This window comes from Octopus bimaculoides, chromosome 1, assembly GCF_046866305.1.
Source record: "Octopus bimaculoides isolate indiv1 chromosome 1, ASM4686630v1, whole genome shotgun sequence".
NCBI classification, from domain to species: Eukaryota; Metazoa; Mollusca; class Cephalopoda; order Octopoda; family Octopodidae; genus Octopus; species Octopus bimaculoides.
In genome coordinates, this window is record NC_142928.1 from 149,081,140 (window position 1) to 149,103,839 (window position 22,700).

The following is a 22,700-nucleotide window of genomic DNA, read 5'->3' on the forward strand; positions in this document are numbered from 1 at the left end:
TTTACTGAATTTAGCTTGTCAGTTATGACACCATCATAAGGAAAACAAACTGAGTTTTGTTTACTTTTTAGGAAGAGCAAGTACAACAGGCTAAGAAAAACTGGATGAATAAGATCGATGCACCTCGTGAGACCTCAATGATACCTTCTAAAATTGCGTAAGTATCATTTCATTTGACTTCTGAATTTAAGTGAGTTCCATTTTGTTTTCAACTAAATATTTATCAATTTTACAATAGAGAAGTAGTACTTAATAAGGGGAAGACTTTTGGTTGCCATTGAAAAATATAGCATGAAAAGCTGACGGTTGAGAAGGTGAAAAATTTTGATGTATAGTGATGGCAGAACCATTCAAACTTCCGTTGTCATCACTAAAAATCAAATTCTTGTGTATTGGCACTGAAGATAATAACTGTTGGGAAATTTGAAATACAAAAAAAGAACAAATAAAGATAAATGAAGAGAAAAGGCAAAAGGACCATAAGACAGTTTATTACAGTTATCTTTCTTTTTTCCCCCCACAATTTGACAAATATAATTTTCCATTTATTATTGCGAGGACACCCAAAGTTCTAGCCCAGACAGTCAGGGATCAAATGGCTGAAACAGTATGGTGTGATTTGAAGATTTCACTGTTATTTCTTGTAGGTCAGACAATGATAACAGTATTTGATAAATAGAATTTTATTTCTATACATTTATAATTTGTCATTTTTTTTCCTTTTATTATTTTTGTAGATCTTCATCTCTTCCGGAAGCTTTGCCAATGGAGAAAATTGCTGCTATCAAAGCAAAACGTCTGGCAAAAAAGAGAACTATGATTAAAGGTGATGATGACATTGCACCTGGTGCTGATGACCAACGAACTTTTGTAGATGCTGAGGTCGATGTAACTCGAGTCATTGTCAGTCGAGAACGGTTATGGCGGACTAGAACAACTATATTACAGAGTTCTGGGAAGGTAGGCTAATTCTTTTTTTACATTAATACTTTGTAGTAGATTTAGATGTTTAAAAGATAAAATATTTTAATTGCTGTAATTAATGACCTGCCTACCACAACAGAATTGAGATCCTAAAACCAAAGTGCCACATAAAAAGCATTGGTGTGGGTGCTGGTGCCATGTAAAAAGCATTTGCTTGACACAGTACTTTGATTTGGTCCCTGTCAAACCATCCAACCAATACCAGCATGGAATGCAGATGCTAAATGATGATGATTCATTTAGGTTTATTACTTTTTTGTGGGAAGTCTCTTTATGAATGAATTCTTTCTCCTAGTATTAACTTTTACATGTAATTCTTTTTAATGGAGTCTGAGTAAGAATATCGATGCATAATATTATTTAATTCAGTCAGATGTACTTTTATTTGTATATTAATTCATTTTTGCCAATTTTTTTCTTTAGGAATTTGCTAAAAATATTTTCAGTATTCTTCAGTCTATTAAGGCTCGAGAAGAAGGAAGTCAGCGACAAATGAGCCACCCTTCACAAACAACACCAATATCTGTAAGTTTCTCTTGGTTATTTACTGAAAATTGCACTAATTTTAGGAGTCTGTGTTTTCTTCCTATTTCATTTATATATTTCGCTGGTGACAAAGGGCCTCTCACTCAGAGTAAAAGGTAGACTGTATGATGCATGTGTGCGAACAGCCATGCTACGTGGCAGTAAAACATGGGCCGCGACTGCAAGGGACATGCGTAAGCTTGCAAGGAATGAAGCTAGTGTGCTCCGCTGGATGTTTAATGTCAGTGTGCATATACGACAGAGTGTAAGTACTGTGAGAGAAAAGTTGGACATAAAAAGCATCAGATGTGGTGTGCAAGAGAGACGACTGCACTGGTATGGTCATGTGTTGTGTAAGGATGAGGACAGTTGTGTGAAAAAGTGTCATACCCGAGCAGTAGAGGGAACCTGTGGAAGAGGTAGACCCAGGAAGACCTGGGATGAGGTAGTGAAGCACAATCTTTGAACGTTGGACCTCACAGATGACAAGTGACTGAGACCTTTGGAGATATGCTGTGCTTGAGAAGACCTGGCAAGCCAAGTGAGACCGTAATCATGGCCTATGCCAGTGCAGCATAACAGGCCCATTTAAGAGTACCCTTCAATCATTGGGCAATAAACTGTGCTTGCGAAGACCTGTTCAGTCAAGTGAATTCATTGTCGTGGCTGATGACAGTACTGCTTGATTGGCACCTAAAAAGCACCATTCGAGTATGGTCAATGCCAGTACTGGCTGACCGGTCGGTCCTGTGCCAGTGCCACCTGACTGACTCCCTTGCTGGTGGCACATAAAAAGCACCATTCAAGTGTGGTTGATGCCAATACCGCCTGACTGGCTCTCGTGCTGGTGGCATGTAAAAAGCATCCACTACACTCTTGGAGTGGTTGGTGTTTGGAAGGCATCCAGCTGTAGAAACTTTGCCAGATCAGATTGGAGCCTGGTGCAGCTTTCTGGCTTGCCAGCCCTCAGTCAAGCCGTCCAACCCATGCCAGCATGAAAAGCAGATGTTAAACGGCGAAGATAATGATGATGATGATTTTGTATTTTTTATTTTATAACTTCTTAATTCAGTAGTACTTAATTGCCTTAAAAAATAACCAGTCATGATACAAACTACAGCACTAGATATTTAGCTATCTGGCTAACATCTAGTTATCTGTGATATCAGTTTCTCTCTCTCTCTCTCTCTCTCTCTCTCTCTTTATTTTGTCAATATTTTGTCAATCTTGTTCCTTCTTTTGGCATATTTTTCACCAATTTTGTCTTTTTTGTTTTTGTTTAGACATTCTTGAAAAGTTTATGGAATAGTAGAGAGGTGGATTAATTAAATTCCTTAGTATTTAGTTTCATTTCTCTACATCTTCTGCTCAAACCCCACTGGTACAGCTTTGTCCATCCACATCACACAAGTGGATAAAATATATAACTTCTTATCTGTGTTTCAATGGAAGAAATTGTTATACCAATCTAACCTTTTTAATTTCTGTGACCTAAGGGAGCACAATTTTTACAACAATATTGGTTTCTATAAAAGGAAAAAGGCTATAAATTCATCTATGCATGTATGCAGGAAAGGAGTATAATCTGTTTAATTAAATCCAGGCCACTGCAGGAAGGGATTTAGCTGAAGCAATCAAACCCAAGCAACATATTACGGGAAGATGTTTAATCAGTTTAATCAAACATAGGTTCGTGTGGAAAGGAGTAGTGTGTGTTTCACCAAAACTTAACTGATATTTCATCATATCAATCAAAGGACATGAGGCAAAACTACCTTTGTTGAGATTTAGACTCAGAAATAACGCTAATACCATAGTTTTAATTTAACAATAAGTTAAATGGCTGTTAATGTTAAATTGTAAAAGTTGTCACATACTACATTTTAATGTGACTAAATATCAATAGTGATACAGAAGCAGATATAAGTGTTCTACTTTCATTGGCTAGAACAAAATCATCTCTCCCATATAATTAAAGATAGGTCATAATGTCATTTGTTTTGCTACTCTAAAGGACCAGTATAAGATATGGTGATAGTCTTATGGACCCTGCACTATGGTCAAAAGTGTTTCATCAATGAATATCCTCTTTTCTTCTCAGACAAAGTGTAACCAAGATTACTCTATCTAAAGTATTCTTTTTTAAGACAAGGTATATGCTGGACTATATTATCCATTGTTGCTGTTTAGCCCAGGTCAACACTAATCAAGCAAGACCCATCACCAAAGTCATCCTAGCAGTAACTGTGATATTTTTTTTACATAAACCATTTATCAAGGATTACATTTTCTTATGTAGTCTTCCTTTTCACAGACAGTAAAGTGTGATCAAGGGAAACTGAACTACTATTATGGCAGATCAGATGACACATAGAAGCTTCCTTGTTGACTTGTTGATACACTTTTTGGTATCTATTAAACCATGTTCTGATTTTGGAAAATTTTCAGTGTTAGAAATAAGAACTAATTTTGAAGGGAAGTGTTATTAATATTTCTTCTTTTGTTCATTTGTACTTCTGTCTTCTGTAGAAGTTATTTTCAGTGTTACCTTATCTCGTTGTCAACTACTATTTTTTTTTTTTTAGCAATCTCGACCTCCCCCAGCAGTAGGCTATAACAGATACGATCAGGAACGTTTTAGAGGCAAAGAAGGTAAGATATTTTTATTATATTTATTGCTTGTAGTTCTTTACATCTTATCAGCTACCAAGTAGTTACTTTTGTAGTTTGTTTTACCCTAGGTCAACTCTGAACCAGTAGATCTTTGATAAAAAAAATCTTCCAGCCTTAATTATCCAGGTTTTATTTTCTCCAAAACTGTTCTTGATTCATTACCTCTTTTCTCTCTCTGTCCACTTTGTATCTTGAGGATACACTCTGATGCCTCATCTCCACCATCCTTTCTCTCTTTCCTGCTGAGGTAGCCATGTATCTCATCTACAGCAAAACATCTGTTCCTGTCTCTTTTTCCTACTTTAGTCTCTCTATATTTGGTACAAAGCTGTCTCACTCAATTCCGCTCTCTGACTCTGACAAGAAGTCTTGTTTTGCATGTTACTTTGTGACTTCACTAGTACTGGTGCCATGAAAATAGCACCCAGTACAGTAGTTGGCATTAGGAAGGGCATCCAGCTGTAGAAACCTTGCTAAAACAAACATTGGAGACCAACACAACCATCATGCTAGTCAGACCCATGCTGTTTGGAATACAGACATGATAATATGTCCATCCATTTTTAGATGACAAATTTTATTGTTAATTCTAGCAGGTTGGGTGATTACAGAGGCTCTTTTATTGGCTTGTCAGTTCCCAGTTTATGGATGGAAGGGAATGGCTTAATTGGTAGGTTTGGTACTATCAGCTCATGGGTTATGAAGATTTGTTATGGGTTTGGCAGTACATTTAATTTTACATGCTGGAGTTCATCTAACTGTAAAGAAAATTATGTGAAGTTATCTGTTGTACAGACCAGCAACTTATCCAGGAAGAGATTTATCTCATATGTTAACTTGTCTTAAAAACCATAGTTAAGTAGAATGCATTGGTTTGTGAAATAATTAAAGCTTAGAGCTGAAACAAAGAAAAAGTGAGCCAACATCAGGTTGCTCCTTTCATCAACATCATCATTTAATGTTGATTACTCATCACTATATATTAGAGTCTTGCATAATACATACATGTGTGTGTGTGTGTGTGTGTATATATATATATATATATATATATATATATATGGGAGAATATACAAAAAATAACAACAGACGAGGACAGGTGGTGTAAATAACAAAAATATATATTAGTATGACGCTCGGGAATACGGAAAGTCTTTGACGTTTCGAGCTACGCTCTTCAACAGAAAGAATACGGAGACAAGGAGAAAAACACGGAGAAAAAAAATTGAATAGTGTTCAGTCAACGGTCAATATATATATATATATATATATATATATATAGGAAATAACTCATAGTAGTTGATCTGCAATAGAAGTTTGAGCAGTAACACACATGCCTGCTTACACAACTTTTTAACTTTGAATGTATCATCAGTTAATATAATTTCATGAAGCCGTTGTGGGCAGTGTGCATATTGTTACTATATTTCTGCTGGGGTTATTTCTGGTATTTCAGAAGCCTTGGGCTGTTATATATATCCAGGTCAATTATAACTGGAGCATTCCATTGTTGACTGATTTGTAGGTGATTTTGCTGTTATTTGTCGCCTGTTGAGTGACTCCATAGAGGCACCCTAATGGAAGCTTCAGCTGTTTTGTTTGGGTGTAATTCTAACTTAAGATAGTGATGTGCCTAACAAGGAATGATCAACAAGGAATAGCTTGTACTGTTTTGAACTTGGACTTTTGGCTCCCAAATCCTTTAATAGCAAGACTTAATGCATATAATAAATTTATTTCTATATTGAGGATATTTTATTGGAATAAGTGTTTATGTAGTATGTTCCTCTTATTTGTGATGTGTTTTGAGGCATTATGATCAATAAATTAATAAATGATTCCACTGTGAATGAAAAACAACTGAAAATTTTCTTTTCATGTTCATAAAATTATTGTTTTTCTTTTTCTTATTTTTATCAGAAACGGAAGGTTTTAAAATTGACACAATGGGAACATATCACGGAATGACACTGAAATCTGTGACAGAAGGTGCTCTAGCCAGAAAAACTCATACTCCTCTACCTACTGCAATTCCACAACCACGACCTATTTCTCAAGCACGACCTCCGCCAAATTTAAAGAAAGGTTCTCGTACTCCAGTCATTATCATCCCTGCTGCTGCCACATCACTCATCACTATGTTCAACTCAAAAGATATGTTACAAGATCTCCGGTAAACTTTTGCTTATTCTCTCATCTGATTCCATTTATTACATTCATTTATTAAACTCTTAAAATTACCTAAAAGCACATAAATATTATTCCACATGTCATGTTTCATGATATTTACAGCCTATTTAACAGCAGATAATATTCTTTCTTACTATAGGAAGGATCAATTATATGAGTGCATAATTTGTGTGTATTTAAACAATATTGTCTTAATGATTTATTCTATCAATATTCAGCTTATTAAGGCCGAGAGCTGGCAGAATTGTTAACATGCTGGACAAAATGCTTAGTGCCGTTTTGCCTGGCTTTACTTTCTTAGTTCAAATTCTGCTAAGGTCAACTTTGGCTTTCATCCTTTTGAAATAAGTGTCAGTCAAGCACTGGGGTTGATGTAATCAACTGTCCCCTTCTCCCCCAAGTTTCAGGCCTTGTGCCTATAGTAGAAAGGATTATTACTAAGCTTATTACTGTTTTACATGCCCGAACATTCTGGTGCAGAAATTCTAATAGTTATTGTCTGTAGTTCTTCATTATTAAACGGCTTTTTAGTTGAACAGCAACTGGTCAAATTTAGCAGATATCGAAATAAATTTATTTCTCAAACGCGTGATAATGCTATAAATAGCATGATTAGGATAAATTATCCATATAATGCAGAAAAATACGTTACCGGCCAGCCATGAGACAGATATCATTTCTTTTACATTTTTTTGAGACTATCCCCTGTTTATTTGTGGAGTTTCTTAAAAGGTTGCTTGAAAATATATTTTTTTGTCATGCTGGTGTATGTCTTGGTTTTAAAATGCATGGAACTGCAGTCAGTAATTCCAGCATTTTAAACCTTAACAATTACTCTTTAGTTTCATTCTGTTAATTTCCTAAACCAACTGTTAATGTTGATAGTTATATTGTGTTTGGGGAGAGTCATACTGCCTTAATATTTAACACACCCACTGGTTCAATTTCCACTCATTTATTATTTATATTTTTCCTTTTCCAAAATTTTCGTTGCTTTTGCAACTTTGTCAATGGATGTTGACTCTGTCCATTATCCATAATAATGGACAGGATAAACAGTCAACATCCATTGAGAAAGTTGCAGAAACAATGAAAATTTTGGGAAACAATAAAACATAAGTAATAAATGAGTGGAAATTTAACTGGTGTGTTAGATATTAACGCAGTATGACTCTCCCCAGACAACAAAATTTGTTTCAATGCATGAATTAATTATTCACATAAAGAATCTTGCAAACCAGATACAAAATCGAAGTGGTAATTGTATGTTTTACCTTAAATAAAGTATTAAAAAAAATTAAATTACTGTAATTCAAAATAAATGTAGAGATTTAAAAAAAATTATTTTACTGGTTTCAATTGTGGACTGCAGCCATCCTAGTGCACCTCCTTCAAGAGATTTTTTTATGTTATATCGACGTCAGTATTTGGTATTCTTTTTATCAGATGACTAAGTTTAAAATGCTTTGTAATTCAAAAGAGTTGATTCCCTTTATGGACTTCAAATACAACAAATTTATCCTCGTACCTTTTATAGATAAGATTATATAAAAACAATTTATCGTTACAGATTCCATATGCTGAATTTCAGTGGTATGGATTAGTATTGTAAAATAAATCCCTGTTTTCCCTTCATTATAATCGATTTCATTATATACAAAGGATGTTGGGACTAAATTACTTAAGATATTTACATAGTTTATCTATTTTGTCCGGACAGGTTTCTCAGTACTGAAGAAAAAAGAGCACAAGGTATGAAAAGAGAAAATGAAGTATTGATTCAGAGACGAAAAGAAGGTGGTTTAACAGTGCCCTATCGTATTATTGATAATCCTACAAAACTTCAGGCAGATGACTGGTATGTATTAAACTAATTATTAAAAAAGAACTTTTCCTTGGGGATGGAAAACAAAATAGATATTTTTTCAAACTCCATGTTAGTTTTCTTATTAATTTTGAATTTAATTTAACACCGAGAGTTGATATATTTAACACTTTGTTGATAAAGCCTATCAATGCTTCTACATTAATGAAGATATATATGTCTTTAATGAAGATATAACATATACATCTGTGTATATGTGTGGGTTTACACTTCCTTTTTCTAATGAAATTCAGGGATTTTTGTACATCACAAAATGGGTTTATTATATATATGTATTGGTGACACAAATAGGAATATAGAACTCAGAACATAACTAAATATATATTTTTGACTTTCAAGTTTGATAAGTGCCAATGCATAAAACTTTCATCCCTTGAGTTATTCTGTAACTACTGCCAATTATATATATATTATATTCTTTAAGAGATTGACTCTGGCACAAAAATGGCAGCTTGATCTTGTTAACTGGAAGTTATGGCTTGGCTGTGAAGTTTTACTCTTCTGTTAGTATTGTTATGAAGTATTGGACAATGTAAGAAATGTTATTTGTAAATAACTCATCTTGAGCAAGTCTTTTACAAAACATATTTTCAAGTGTGTATACTCTAGTTCGAATAAAAAAATTACTAATATTTTACACATGGCTTTATTTTTGTTAGTATGCTTGAGATTATATGTAATTTCTTATTTGTTCTAGGGATCGTGTTGTTGCTGTGTTCGTGCAAGGTCCTGCGTGGCAGTTTAAGGGTTGGCCTTGGGATGGCAATCCAGTTGAGATATTTGCTAGAAGTAAGTCTTTCTTGATATATTCCTGCTCCAGAACTAATTTACTGACATGAATAGAAGCGGAGTACATTTAAATTCCAATATTAAACTAAAAGAATAGGATAAATTTGAAGGTTTCAGGCCCCTGGTTTATGAGGATTAGAAGTTGAATCATGAACAGGAATTTCTATACCATATTTACTTGTGTACAAGCTACACTTTTTTGTATAAAACTTCTACTGTAAAAATTTTGTACCAGTTTTATTTACACAAGTGAATATATGTTTCATTTCAGGAAGACAGAAAGAGAAGTGTACTTTATTAATATGATGCAACAAAACCTCCATAAAGTAGAAACTCTTAAATAAGAATTACTTTTGCCAGAATTAGAATCCCAAACTAGCCTGAATTAGATGAATACATGTCATTCAAGTACTGTTTTACTGGCACATACCCTTCCAGTCACTATCCCATACCTGTTTTTCATGCAAAAGATTTTTTTTATTGTCCATGTGTCTTTGAAAGTGTAAACATAACAGATGATTAGTTGATGGGGAATGACAACAAACTTCTCTGTGTGTAGCTTAGCACTTTTTCATGCAACATGCAAAATCACACAGGCACACATGGCTATATACATAATGGGCTACTAAATTCACTCACATGACATCAGTCATCATGGGGTTAGAGAAAAAGATGCTGACTTAAGATGTTGCTGAGTGGGACTGAACCTGAAACCACGTCACTGAAAGACTAATTTCTTGACTACACAGTCATTTTTTATATATAAGTATTGACTTTTAAAGTATTAACCACATTATATATAAGTATTGACTTTTAAAAATTTAAAGACTGCTTCAGACTAACTTCCCAGTGGTCATTTATTTTTCATCAAACTGAATAAGTTGCTGTTCCAAATTCTGATTAGCAGGTAAAGGTATAACTGTTTGGATTTCTTCTAGGAGACTATTTTAAATTAGTTTTGATTTTTTTTTATTTATTAAATTTTGTTTATTTTGTCAGAATATTTGAGAAACTTTAAAATGTAGGTTTAAGTTGTCAGTTTCCAACTTAAAGAGATTTGAAGTTTTATGGTATAAAGTGCAAATGGAAAGACAGTATAACCTTTAGTTGAAGTTAGTTATATTATGAGTTAAAACCCTGGTAGATTGTGATTTGGGGGGTATTTTACTGCTGTTTCCGGCAAGTTTAGTAACGTTGTGGAGGCTCTCTTGTTGGCTTATCTGATTTAGATGTGCAGCGAAAGTTTAACTCATAAAATAAACAACTTCAACATATATATATATGTGTGTATGTATGAGTAGTTTATGTATTATAAAGTGAACACTTTTCTATTAAAAGTTTTGTTTTTGCCTTCTTTAATAGTCCGAGCTTTCCATGTCAAATGGGCCGATTTGCCATTAGATAACAACATCAAAAAATGGGCAGTTAATGTGATTAATTTGGACAGACACAAACGCCATTTGGACAGAGCAATGTTGCAACAATTTTGGGAAGTGTTGGACAGGTAAAGATTTTACTTTTCACTGTTGTTTTTTGTATTTTCTTGCTCTTTTTGACCTAAATGTATAGTTGTTAGAGTTTAGCCTTATTTTAATTTGCTCAGCATGTGGTTACTATTGTTTGAACCTTTTGACATCTCTCCCACTTGCTGTTTTTAATCTCACAACAGCTAACTAGTTGAAGAAAGATTTTGAGAAGAAATACAACATTGTAGCGGGAAATTTATGTCATACAAATCTTGGTGATGTGCAGAGATATTAATTTGGTGGCATGTTAATCATTTGGGCCACCCCTTCTCCAACTATGGAATTTGAAAAAAAAAATATTCATCCCTTTTTCTATTGCATTCTCTTTTTACTATTTAATGTGAGTCCAGCGAAGGTGCATGGCTTAGTGGTTAGGGATATTTAGCTTGTGATCATAAGGTCGTGAGTTTGATTACTGGCAATGTATTGTGTCCTTGACCAAGACATTTTATTTCATGTTGCTCCAGTCCACTCAGCTGGCAAAATGAGGTGCATCTGTAATTCAAAGGGCCAGCCTTGTCACATGAATTTCCCTGAGAACTACATTAAGGGTATGCGTGTCTGTGAAGTACTCAGCCATTTGCACATTAACTTCGTGAACAGGCTGTTCCATTGATCGGATCAGCTGGAACACTCATTGTTGTAACTGATGGAGTGCCAGTAATGTGAGCCAATGTCTCTACATAGTCACTTGAACAAGAAATAGCAGCTAGATCACACCTACTATCTTAAAAAGGAAAGGCACATGAATTATGAGATGGCCATAACTGGAACACCAGTCTAATGGAAAGTTGACACAAACAATGGATCTGGGTACAACATCTAGTTGTTTGACTACCTTCATGCCACGAGTCTCCAGGATCAGTGAGAATTGTCTTGGAACTAAAAAACTACTATGGTTTAGTCATCTTTAAAACACTTTATTTCCTCTTACTTTTCTATAGTGTCTAATCCAAACTCTGTATGTCCTAGTATCAATTTAGTACATCATAGTGGCTGTGAGCTGCTACATTCTAGCACTTGTAACTTGCTAACAAGCATTGCAGTTTAAAAACAAGGTACATTACTCTGCTTTTTTTATCAGCCCAACCGAAAGGAATTTCCTCTCACTTCAAAGCTGTGATAGGTATTTGGTTTAGTTTAGCCCTTTCAGTAGCAACCCACGATGGACTCCTTCTGATTTTAGGATACAAAAGTATTCATTTTAAAGTGTTTATATTTAAATTGAAACTTTACATCATAAATTTATTCAAGAATTTTTCTAGTTATGTTGCAAATACCAGCTTAATCTGTTTTTCCATACTGGCATAGGTTGATCAAATATGTAATGATGTATTGTTTTACAACCACATGCTCTTTATGTCATTAATTCTTGCTTGTTTTTTAAATAATGCTTTTGAAAGCTCACATCTCCTGAATGACTTGTTTGCTAGCAATGTCAACAAACATCACCATTTTTTATCGACACTTTTCATATGAGGACTTAAGATGTAAATGTACATATCATCATCGTTGTCATATGACGTCCATTTTCCTTGTTGGTGTAGGTTGGATGGTTTAACAGGACCTGGCAAGGCCTGGAACTGCACCAAGCTCCAACAGGGTCACTAAGTACCTTGCAAGATAAAAAATGGGCATGTGTGTGTGTGTGCCGGTAGCATGTTAAAAGCACCATTCGAGCGTGATCGATGCTAGTGCCACCTGACTGGCTTGAATGGTGCATTAACTGGTCTGTGTGCCGGGAGTGATCGTAGATAAACTAATGACCAGAAGAACCAGGTAAATTGAATGTGACTGTTCTTTATTGCAACCATTATAAAAATACATGGCAGGTCTTAAGTAATTGGTTTGATAATTCATGGCTAGGTTCTGTGTGATGGACAGCATCAGCAATGAGAAAAAAGAGGAAGATGTCCACTTGGTTTGTGATCTCATCTCTCTCTGCTCTGTAGCATGAGGGACCTTTCCTTATATAACAGTTGGTAGGCAGGAAGAGATTTTTTCTGTATTGGGATAAAAACTGTTGCTCAAACACTGACTGGCTAGTTAAAAACCATCCAATCTTTGCAACAGATTTAGTCCAACCCTAATCGCGTGATCAAATGTTGACAATATCGAAATACACCCTTTAGATATAGTTTAAAGCTAAATAGCCGAATAGACAATATGCTTGCTACAAGTCTGTATGACTTGGAAAGGATCTTTGTCCTCTCCTAGTAATATGTGTGGTCATATAATGTTTCATTACTGTTAATTTTATGTATTTTGTCTTTAAGCAAATATACAGACATATTTTATTTTTGGTTGTTATTTATCAACTTTCTTTTTACTTTCAGATATATGATGAAAAATAAGAATCATCTTCGATTCTAGAACTGAAGGAAACAAGAAAATGCTGGAAATGATTCATTTGATAAAGATAACATCTTATTCACTAAATTGGAATTTGTTGAACTCTTTCATAATCTCATTCAACATTTTCAAACTTAAAAAAAGTATTCACCAGTCATTTTTGGAATAGAACATGGCATGAAGGAGATTTTTTATTTTATTTTTAAATCTTTTCTCATCCTAATTTCCAATTTGCCTCTTGCATTGAAAAGAAAAATTATATCTGTCATAATTTCCATCTCTCTTGCATTGAAAGAATTTCATTGGACTCACAAGAACTAAATTATATGTAGTTACCATTTTATGAATTTCCATTGTAGGCAACCATCAAATTAAGGAAAAAAAAAAGTTTTCTAATTTGGTAGACTTCTCCAATGATCTCACACGTAATTCTGGAAAATATTTGAAAGCCTGTAAAAACACTACCTGAATTAATTCAAAGTATAGCATTCCAGATTAATTTTGAAAGTGTTGTCCTGAACAGTGGTTATTTTAAGTTTGTATTCTGAATTTTAATAAGTGGAATTAAAACTTATACAGTTTCAACCATGCTTTGTCTTCTCCTGCCAAGGAAAAAAAAAAAGCAAGCTTAATCATTTACCACTTAAATGTTTTAAATTTTGTGAGGCTCCAAATATTTTAGTTTAAAAAAAAAAAAAAATTCCATTTTAAGAATAACATTTTTCTTCATAAAGAATCTCTTGGAATAATCCTTCCTTAATTTTCAGTTGAATTATTCAGGAATTATATTTAGAAAGGGAAAAAGGAAGGAGGAAATCTACTTTGAAATCCCAAACCTTGTGCCTTGGTCCCTTAGTCTGGATCTTTATTTGCAGTCTTTCTGCTCTCATATTTCAAATTCCTGAAGTCTTTAAGACCTCAGACATGTGATTCTCTCTCTCTCCCCCACCTTTCCATTTTATTACTATCACTCATATTGAGTGCTTCTAACTGGGAAATGTGGTTCTAACCCCTCCTCAAACCATTTATATTTTTACATCTTATTAGTGTTGCTACTACAATGGACAAATTCATTTTAAATAAATTTCAACATGAGAAGACATAGTGTAGCTGATCATCTCCTTATTTTCAGTTATACCAACTTCCAAGGAATACAAGAAATTTTTCTATTAATGCCTGTTTATATTTGGCTGCTCTTTTTTTTTTTTTAAAACTTTTGTTCTATGATGACTCTAAAGACATGTATATACTGTTCCTTGAAATGTTTCGTTAAGAGTGAAAGATTCCTTTAAAGCAAAGGGGAAGTATAGTCATTTGCAACAATCCCTTATTTTCCATGTAATCAGATTAAAAAAAAAAAAATTAAACAAATAAATTTATAATCCATCTATATGGTTTGTTTTTCTATTTTAAACTCCAGTTTTGTTAACATAACTGAGTCTCTTTTTTTTATAAATGTCCTGAGTTTTCAAAAGGAAGATTCTATGTAAGTTTATTTTCTGATTTCTAAATCAGTATCACATCATATTTCTCTGGTTAAACAACCTGAAGTCCAACTGATAAAAGGTTTGTTGAATATTCAACAGTAATTCAATTATTTATGAAGTAACCGTGTAACCACAACCTAGATGAGAACCATACAATCCTGACATACTATGATAAATCCTTTGGGAGTAGGAGGTGGTATTTATAATTTTGAAATAAGTATTTTCTTGTACAATGAAGACAACATCACCATTTAATGTCCGTTGCTCAATACTCTGAAGTTAAATAACGAGTATAAAAAATAAAGTATCAATGTCAGGAAGCTAGCTAATGTAGCATTTTTTTCTCCCAAGGCAGAAAGCTGTGATTTGAGAGAGAATTGGTTGCTATTTCTTGTTAGTCAAGTAACTTATAAAAGGCTCCTTCATTAGCTCTTAAGTATTTAAGCAAAAGGCAATTTTTGTAGGGTAGGCTTGTACAGCTACTTTATGTTATAGTTTTGATATACAGTTATCCCTTACCATATCATGGTTTATTATCTAAGCTTATGTCGACTCTTCTGTGGTGGTGTTTTGCATTTATGATAAAATATATACAAATTATTAAAAAAATATATACAATACTGTTTCTACTTTGTGAATTTTCAAATATATCGTGGTTTTGGAATATAACATCTGCAATAGTCGAGGGATTACTGTAATAGCTAATTTATATTTATGATTATTTTATTGATACTGAAGGGTGAAAAGGATTTGAAATGTAAACCTAAATTGATGAAATTAAATATTGTGTTCATTTAATTCACTGCTGTGTTAAAGATAGCAATTAGTATCAACTTATCAAGTCATTGATTGAGAATAAGCCACATTGCACAACCCGAGAATTGGCAGAACGCCTCAACCTATCAAAATCTGTCAATCATGAGCACCTGGTAAAGCTTGGGTACAAACTTGAGTTGAATGAGAAGAACCTTTTGGATCGCATTTTCATCTGTGATTCGCTTTATAAACGGAATGAAAATGTGCCTTTTTTTTATAAAGCAAATTATGACAGGTGATGAGAAATGGATTATCTACCGAAATGTTCAGAGAAAGTGATCCTGGAATAAGCGAATGAGCCACTCTTCGCCACCCCAAAAGCGGATCTTCACCTTGAAAAAGTCTTGCTTTGTTTCTGGTGGGACTGGAAAGGAATTCTGTACTATGAGCTTCTCCCAAGTAACCAGACAATTAATTCTGTGAAATACTGCACACAACTGGACGAGTTAAATGCAGCAATTCAAGAGAAACGTCCAGAATTGGCCAACAGGAAGGGTGTTGTTTTCCAACATGATGATGCAAGATTGCACGTTTCTTTGGGAACCAGACAAAAATTGCTGTAGCTTGGCTGTGATGTGTTTCACCTGATATTGCTCCTTCGGATTTCCACTTATTTAGGTCTCTGCAGAATAGTCTTAATGGTAAAAATTTCAGTTCCTTGGATGACGTAAAGAGATACCTTGATGAATTCTTTGCCATGAAACCACCTCAATTCTGGGAAGAGGGTATTTTCAAGTTATAGGAAATATGGAGATGCATTGTGCAAGAAAATGGTTCATATTTGGTTGATTAAAAATGTAATGGCAAGTATTTATTGACCTTTTTCTTTCCTTTAAAAATCTGCATGAACTTTCCAGACAACCCAATAGTTCCTAGTGTAATCCAAACTTGGAGAAATACTGCAATGTGTTCAGTTCAGACAACTGATAGTTGATTATATATTTAAGCTAAGTTTACTGATTGGAATGTGTAATGAAACAAATGTGTGTGTGTGTGTATATATATATATATATGCACAGTTTATCACCAGTCTTAAAAAAAAAAATAGAAAAGTAAAAATAACAAAACAAATTGTTTCATATAAAACAGCTTTATCTCAAAAGAAAATGATGAATTATGGCACATGTAATAACTAGTGACCAATAAATTACCTTTTGTTAAACATAAATTAAGTGTTTTAATGTGATACCACAAGATGGATTAGTGTGATAAATACTGCGATGTAGAGATGTGTAACCATACCAGCAGGGAGAGAGTGAGTGAGTTTAACTGGCAAGTAGGTGACCTGTTTGAAGCTGAAGACGACATACCCATATTGATGGAGGTCTTGTTTCATTGAGACTTCAATGTAAACAGACCAATGGAAATGTATAGTTTTTTTTTGTTTTTTTTAAAAAAGGGTGATAGGTGAGGAATTATGGATCAGGAAACTTACACTAGTAATATCCAGGACTGTTTCAGGCAGGAAATGATAAATAATGGCAGACTGTCACAACACACACACACTTTTATTTTCACACACACACCTTTTGCATCAAATAGACAAACAGAAATTTTTTTTATTGTGTATGTTTTAATACAATATACCAACTTTGTGAAGTTGATGGGGTTATGGTGGTAGTCAGTGGCACACATGGAAAAGAAGAGAAAACAGTGTCTCAATAACTTAGTTGTAGAATATTCTTTTTAAATAAGACAATATGTATATATATATTTCCAGAATAAATGACTGGTCTTTTTGGAAAAAAAAAAAAATCAAAATGAATTTATGACAAAAAAACAAAATGAAATGTAAAATAAATAAATGCTATCCAAATGGAAAGTATTTGGTTCTTTTAATTATGAAGAATAAAAGATGTTTTGTTTTAAAAAAAGAAAAGGTATGGGAGAAATAAAGAGTATTGTATGAATGAGAGACTGTTCTCCTCCATCAATAAGTGTAGCCTCAAATGGAATTGCACTGATCCAAGCTGTCTGTATTAATGACAACTGTAGGTTTGGTTTACTTTGAAAAGGATAGCTTAAAGCTGAAGTGATGATACTTTAAGTGTTTGAAGATTTTAGCTAAAGTTCAGTTTGTAGACTTTGTGACAATGAAGAAAAAAAATAATAATTATACAACTACTTGTACTCATATTAATAAAGCAGAACCTCTTTTTATTTGAATAAATGTTAATGAAAGAATTTTGAATTCAATTTTTAAGAAATCCATGAGAAAAAGGACTAAAATAAAAGACAGTTTGAAAAATCATTTCTAAAAGAATTCTTTAAGTGAACCACAGCTGCCAAAAGCCACTGACTGTTGGTTAGATGTGTGTGTGTGTGTGTGTGATGTTTAATCATTTTTTTTTTCTATGAGTTATACTGAGTATTGGTGGAGACATTAAACTTCTATAGGTACAGTTTTTTAAGGGAGAGGGAAAATGGCATTAATGCCTTTCTAATGCTAAGTCCAGGAGTTGAAATCAAGCTGTTTGCTTAATTTTTGAAAGTTTCCTTGAAATATAAATTACAAACAAAAATATTAAAAAAAAAAAAAATACATAACAAAAGATACTATAAAAACTGACTCAAAAAATTTAATGAAAAATGGGGTAAAAAAAAAAAAAAAAGGCGACTAGTATGGGCTCCCAGCATACGACGACACCAACACCAGCATCTGAGTCAGATGAAGACTAGCATAAAGCAGGCCTTGGCAAGAATTTGGATTGAAGTTCTGCTACATTTGTGCCAAAATGTTATAGTATGATTAGCCAGTCTTTCACATATCTACAGATCTATAATGCAGGATTTTGACCCAACAACTCTTTTTATATATATATATAATGTACATACATAAACACTATATGCAACCTTTATTGGTCAGTTTCCATCAATAGGGTATCAATATTCAATCAAGTTGATAATAACTGAGGATTAGCTTAATTAGGTTAAAATAAAAACAAAAACTAATCAAAACACTTAAAACAGTTTCTGTGTAAAATATATATGGTTGGCTAATTATGTTTTTATTCATATTATCAATAGACTAATCAAAAACAAAATCTAAAAGGCAACAGCAATGTACAGAGATAGTGAATTAGAGCATTTAGTAAAGCCAGTTTAAAAAAAATATAATATATATATATAACACTGTCAAAGTGTTATTCGCTTAACCCTTTTAAATCTGACCTTCCCATAATAAAGTGTTAATATTTAGGTTAGAATCTATCAAAATCTCCTTGCATTATGAATGATATTGTGAGATTTCAGTCAACAACACAGTATATACAAATATGTAGTTACAGATAGTTTAGTAAACATCTGAAGTTTTAACTACATAGAAAATTAACTGAAACACGTAAGCTGTCTATTCAAAAATATAGTCACAAAAAAGGGTTAAGAGACAGAAACCACTCTATGATTATAGATTTATTTCGTTCAGTCTGTTTTTAATACAGATACTTATTAATTTGTTAAGAAATATTAATGAAATAAGAATAGAAAGAAAAGCTGTAAATATTTATTTTGATGATAAATCTACTACAGAAAGTTGGTTAGTTAACACACCTAAGGTTAAGAAAACAATCTTGCTATGGTCAACCCAAGTTTAGATATTAGTAGATTCCAATATTCTCTTGAGGCGCGAAACCAATCGTGAAATAAAATGATTATCATGAAATTCAGATGTGTGTTATGTAATGCAATTGGGTTAAGTAATTAAAATAATTGAGTTAGAAGTAGTCATTGGAACTACTAGATTAGGCTTCGTGGTAGCAGTAGTGGTGAGTATGAAAGTAATAATAATAATAATGTTGCAGTCGAGGGTAGCAGCAGCAGCAGTAACTAAGTTGTGGGAAAAGCTTATTGCCTGAAAGTTAACTGATCAATACTTAATGCTGTTTATTAATTAATATAAGTGTGAGTGAGAAATATTTCATTTAGAAAGGATGGATTTCATATAATAAGTTGAAAGCAAACTGCAAGATTCTTTCATAATCAAAGTTTCTTGAAGAAAGCAACTATAAGGACAGAAAGGTGGTGGTGGTCAAATGTAAGTCATGCAAACAGTCGGTGGCAAGAGATTCATCAATATTAATAACGACTTTGACAATTATGTACATTCACTAAATTTAGATAATTAACAAAAGTAAAAAAAAAGAAAGGTTATTAGATTAAAGTTTTAATATATATATGTATATATATGAATATAATATGTTAATAACCTAAATCAATCATAAAAAAGAGGTTGGGTGAATTAATATGAGACAAGCTGAGGGTAAAAAGAAGAAAAAAAATTAAACAAAATTATTAGTTTAAGTTATGAAAGGCAAATAACCACAAAAGAATTGTTATTTTTTAACAATCCCAAAGTAGCTATTAGTTTTTTAGTCTTTGGTATTAAAAGCCAGTGCAAACTGTACTGTAAGGTCAGAACATGTACTAGGAATGTTGTATTAAATGTTAATAAAGCTGAAATTAGAAAATTTTGCTGGGCTGGATTGGAGGAAGAGTTATGAACCTGAAGAGGCGGGAAATGCGAGAATATGAAAACTTTTCCAGGAAAAGTTCTCAGGTCTGTTTATTTGACTTTTGACAAGAGCCATGACATTGAGTGGGCAGGAGAAAATATAATAAAAAGTCATTCAACTGCTTTTCCATTTTAAGTTTTTTTTTTTCCCCCAAATTATTTTTTTGTTTTTGTTTTTAAAGAATTTTGAAATTGAATTATTTCAAAGAAAGGATATCTATATATTTTTGAAAAATCTTCTATTTGACATTGGAAAGACAAAGAAAAATAAACAAATAAAATAAAAAAAGGGAGAGAGAGGAAGACATAAATTGGTTATCGAAGATAATTGTTTAATAAAAAAAAAACTGAATAGTGAGGGAGAAAAAATCCTAAAAGGGAAAGTCAGAAAAGAAAAAAAAAAAAAAAATTGGCAGGATTAACAGTCTGACAGACTTGTGTGTGATTAGGCCTCAAATAGATCTCTCCAGAAGAAGTAATACTAAAAACTAGAGTAAAAAAGATATTGAAGAAAATATTTTTCCCTGAGTGGATTATTCAGTGAATTACTATTTGACTTATAATTTAATAATAATGGCAACCAAATGGAAGATAATTACTTTAATAACAAAACATATAGTACCAAGTACTTTAAGAAAAATGTAAACTTGATTGGAGGACAGAAACTGCTTGGCTGTGGAGCCTGCATTTTCCAAAGAAAATTAGAACTGAAATAAGAATTAAATATTTGTCTCTTTCTCGCCAATACGCACACTTTCTCACTTTATGTCTCTCTCTCTCTCTCTTTCTTTCTCTTTCTCCCCCAAGTATGTTCACTCTCTGGATTCTTTTCTCTCTCTCTCTCTCTCTCTCTCTCTCTCTCTAACACACACATTGTAGGAATAAAGTAGTTGTAAGATGTACTTTCATACATATCTCTAAAACAAGACAAACAAACAAAAAAAGGGAGGGGGAACAAAAGATAAAAAAAAAGTAGAAAGTAGTCAAATAGAAGAGCTAGAAAAATATATAGATGTCTGGAATGTTTCTTTTGTTTTGGGTGCAATGAAGAGGAAAATAATAATACCTGAATTTTGGGGAACATCTTCCTCATTTTTACACCCAAAATTGTATGAGGTTGTGAAGCTCCTATAGGAGCAGGCCCAAGGAAGTGATTGAGATAACATCAAAAGATCAGCCTTGGAATTTATATGAAAAGTGAGGAAGTTCTTTGGAGGGAGGACAGAACAATTAAAAGAACAAAAAAAAACACACCCTACCCCATTTTCTAAAGAATTGAACATTTTAAACAGTTATTTAGATTGGATTTTTACGTGAGTGAATCATCTTTCTAAGTTTATGTATGTTTTTAGTTGTAATCATAGTAAATGTATTAGTATATTCATTAAATCCAGTCTTCATTTTATCTGTTGATACCAGGATTGAAAGTTTGATAGCTTCTATTGTTTAGTTTCAAATAAATATATATATATATATATATAATGTAAATATATATATATGTACGTACAAACATACACGTGTGTGTGTGTGTGTGTGTGTGTGTGTGTGTGTGTGTGTGTATATATATATATATATTCACACACATATACATACGCACATATCTACATATGTATATATATAGGAAAATGAAAAAAAGCCAGAATGCTGAACTGGAAGCATAATTTAATAAAGATTTTTTCTAACCGGTTTTCATTGTGATGAAGCAAATTATCAAGAAGAAGGAGAATGAAAATGTTTTTTTACAAAGAAGTACAAAAAAGTACAAAATGAAGAAAATAATATATAAAACAATAATATATAAAAAAAATAAATATACCCATACATTATATTGTCTTTGAGCTTTTGTAGTTCAATAGTACATATATGTATGTATATATATATATGTACAAATGCATGCCTACATACATAAACAAGATGCTTGTACAATATTTTTAGTATATATCAAAGAGACGCTATAGAAATTTCCCCGCTTCCTTCTTCATTAAATTTTAACACACTATTGCTGTCGTTTTTTTAAATGAAAACCTGGTAAAGTGTTGAAAGTAACTTTATATATATATAGTGAGAGAGAGAGAGAGAGGAAGAGTGTATGTGAAGAAATTTAAATAATCACCAAAGTATCTCTGAATAATCAGAATGGAAAACTGGAAAGTAACAAAACTGATAGCTGCCACCATTTCAAAAATAGATGGTATACATATCACCTGATATTTTAGGTGACTCAACCGTTCTATTTCACATGTTCATGGAAGCAATTTAATCAATGGACACAGGCTGAAACACAACTACTAAGCAAAATGGAGACATTATGTTAATTATAGTAGTTATAACTATTAGTAACCATGCTGTAAACTGAATGCCTAGTCTAATGTTAGCACTGGTTAGTCATAGCTTGAATCTCGTGTTTAATTAGAAAAGATGTGGCTACTTTCTCAAAATAGTTGCTGTTCAACTAAACAGAAAACAACATTGTTAAAGATAACTGGCTCACTTTTTCACAATGAGTTTATAAATTTCGTCATAATTTATAAAGCTAGAATTGTCTTGCTGTTAAAAAGATTTCATCTGTGTTTTAGTGAAAATGCATTTCATGGGATATTTGTATTATATAAAAGCCAATGTGCATGAGATAACATGCAAATGAGTAGGTGTATGACTTTATATAGGCATAATTTATGCAGGTAAAAACCATAGTTACAGTCACATAAATATATAGTATTTTGTTGAGAGCTATTTAACTATTATCATCAAACTAAGTGACTGAAAAGTTATTCTGCTGACTACAACAAATGTAGATTTTGCTTAGTAAAACTTGGATTATTTGCTCAAATCAAGTGAAATGATCACTATATATAAATGTGTGTGTGTATTATATATATATATATGAAATCCATAAAGAACAGAAAACAACAACCATTTCAGTAGACAGTTAAGTATTCAAATGGGCATTATTTTCTAATTCCTAA

At 32.7% G+C, this 22,700-nt stretch overlaps 1 protein-coding gene across 1 annotated transcript in view; it reads left to right on the forward strand.

Moving 5' to 3' along the window:
* The window catches only part of LOC106881307 (parafibromin), a 30,843-nt gene extending 16,534 nt beyond the window's left edge, over nucleotides 1-14,309 (forward strand). Inside the window, exons 5-13 of the mRNA XM_014931678.3 lie at nucleotides 72-157; nucleotides 738-960; nucleotides 1,408-1,509; nucleotides 4,095-4,161; nucleotides 6,100-6,352; nucleotides 8,090-8,227; nucleotides 8,952-9,043; nucleotides 10,406-10,547; nucleotides 12,906-14,309. Coding sequence (XP_014787164.1) covers nucleotides 72-157; nucleotides 738-960; nucleotides 1,408-1,509; nucleotides 4,095-4,161; nucleotides 6,100-6,352; nucleotides 8,090-8,227; nucleotides 8,952-9,043; nucleotides 10,406-10,547; nucleotides 12,906-12,942 — 1,140 coding nt within the window. The 3' untranslated portion in view covers nucleotides 12,943-14,309. The remainder of the gene's footprint in view (nucleotides 1-71; nucleotides 158-737; nucleotides 961-1,407; nucleotides 1,510-4,094; nucleotides 4,162-6,099; nucleotides 6,353-8,089; nucleotides 8,228-8,951; nucleotides 9,044-10,405; nucleotides 10,548-12,905) is intronic.
* The last annotated feature ends 8,391 nt before the right edge of the window (nucleotides 14,310-22,700 follow it).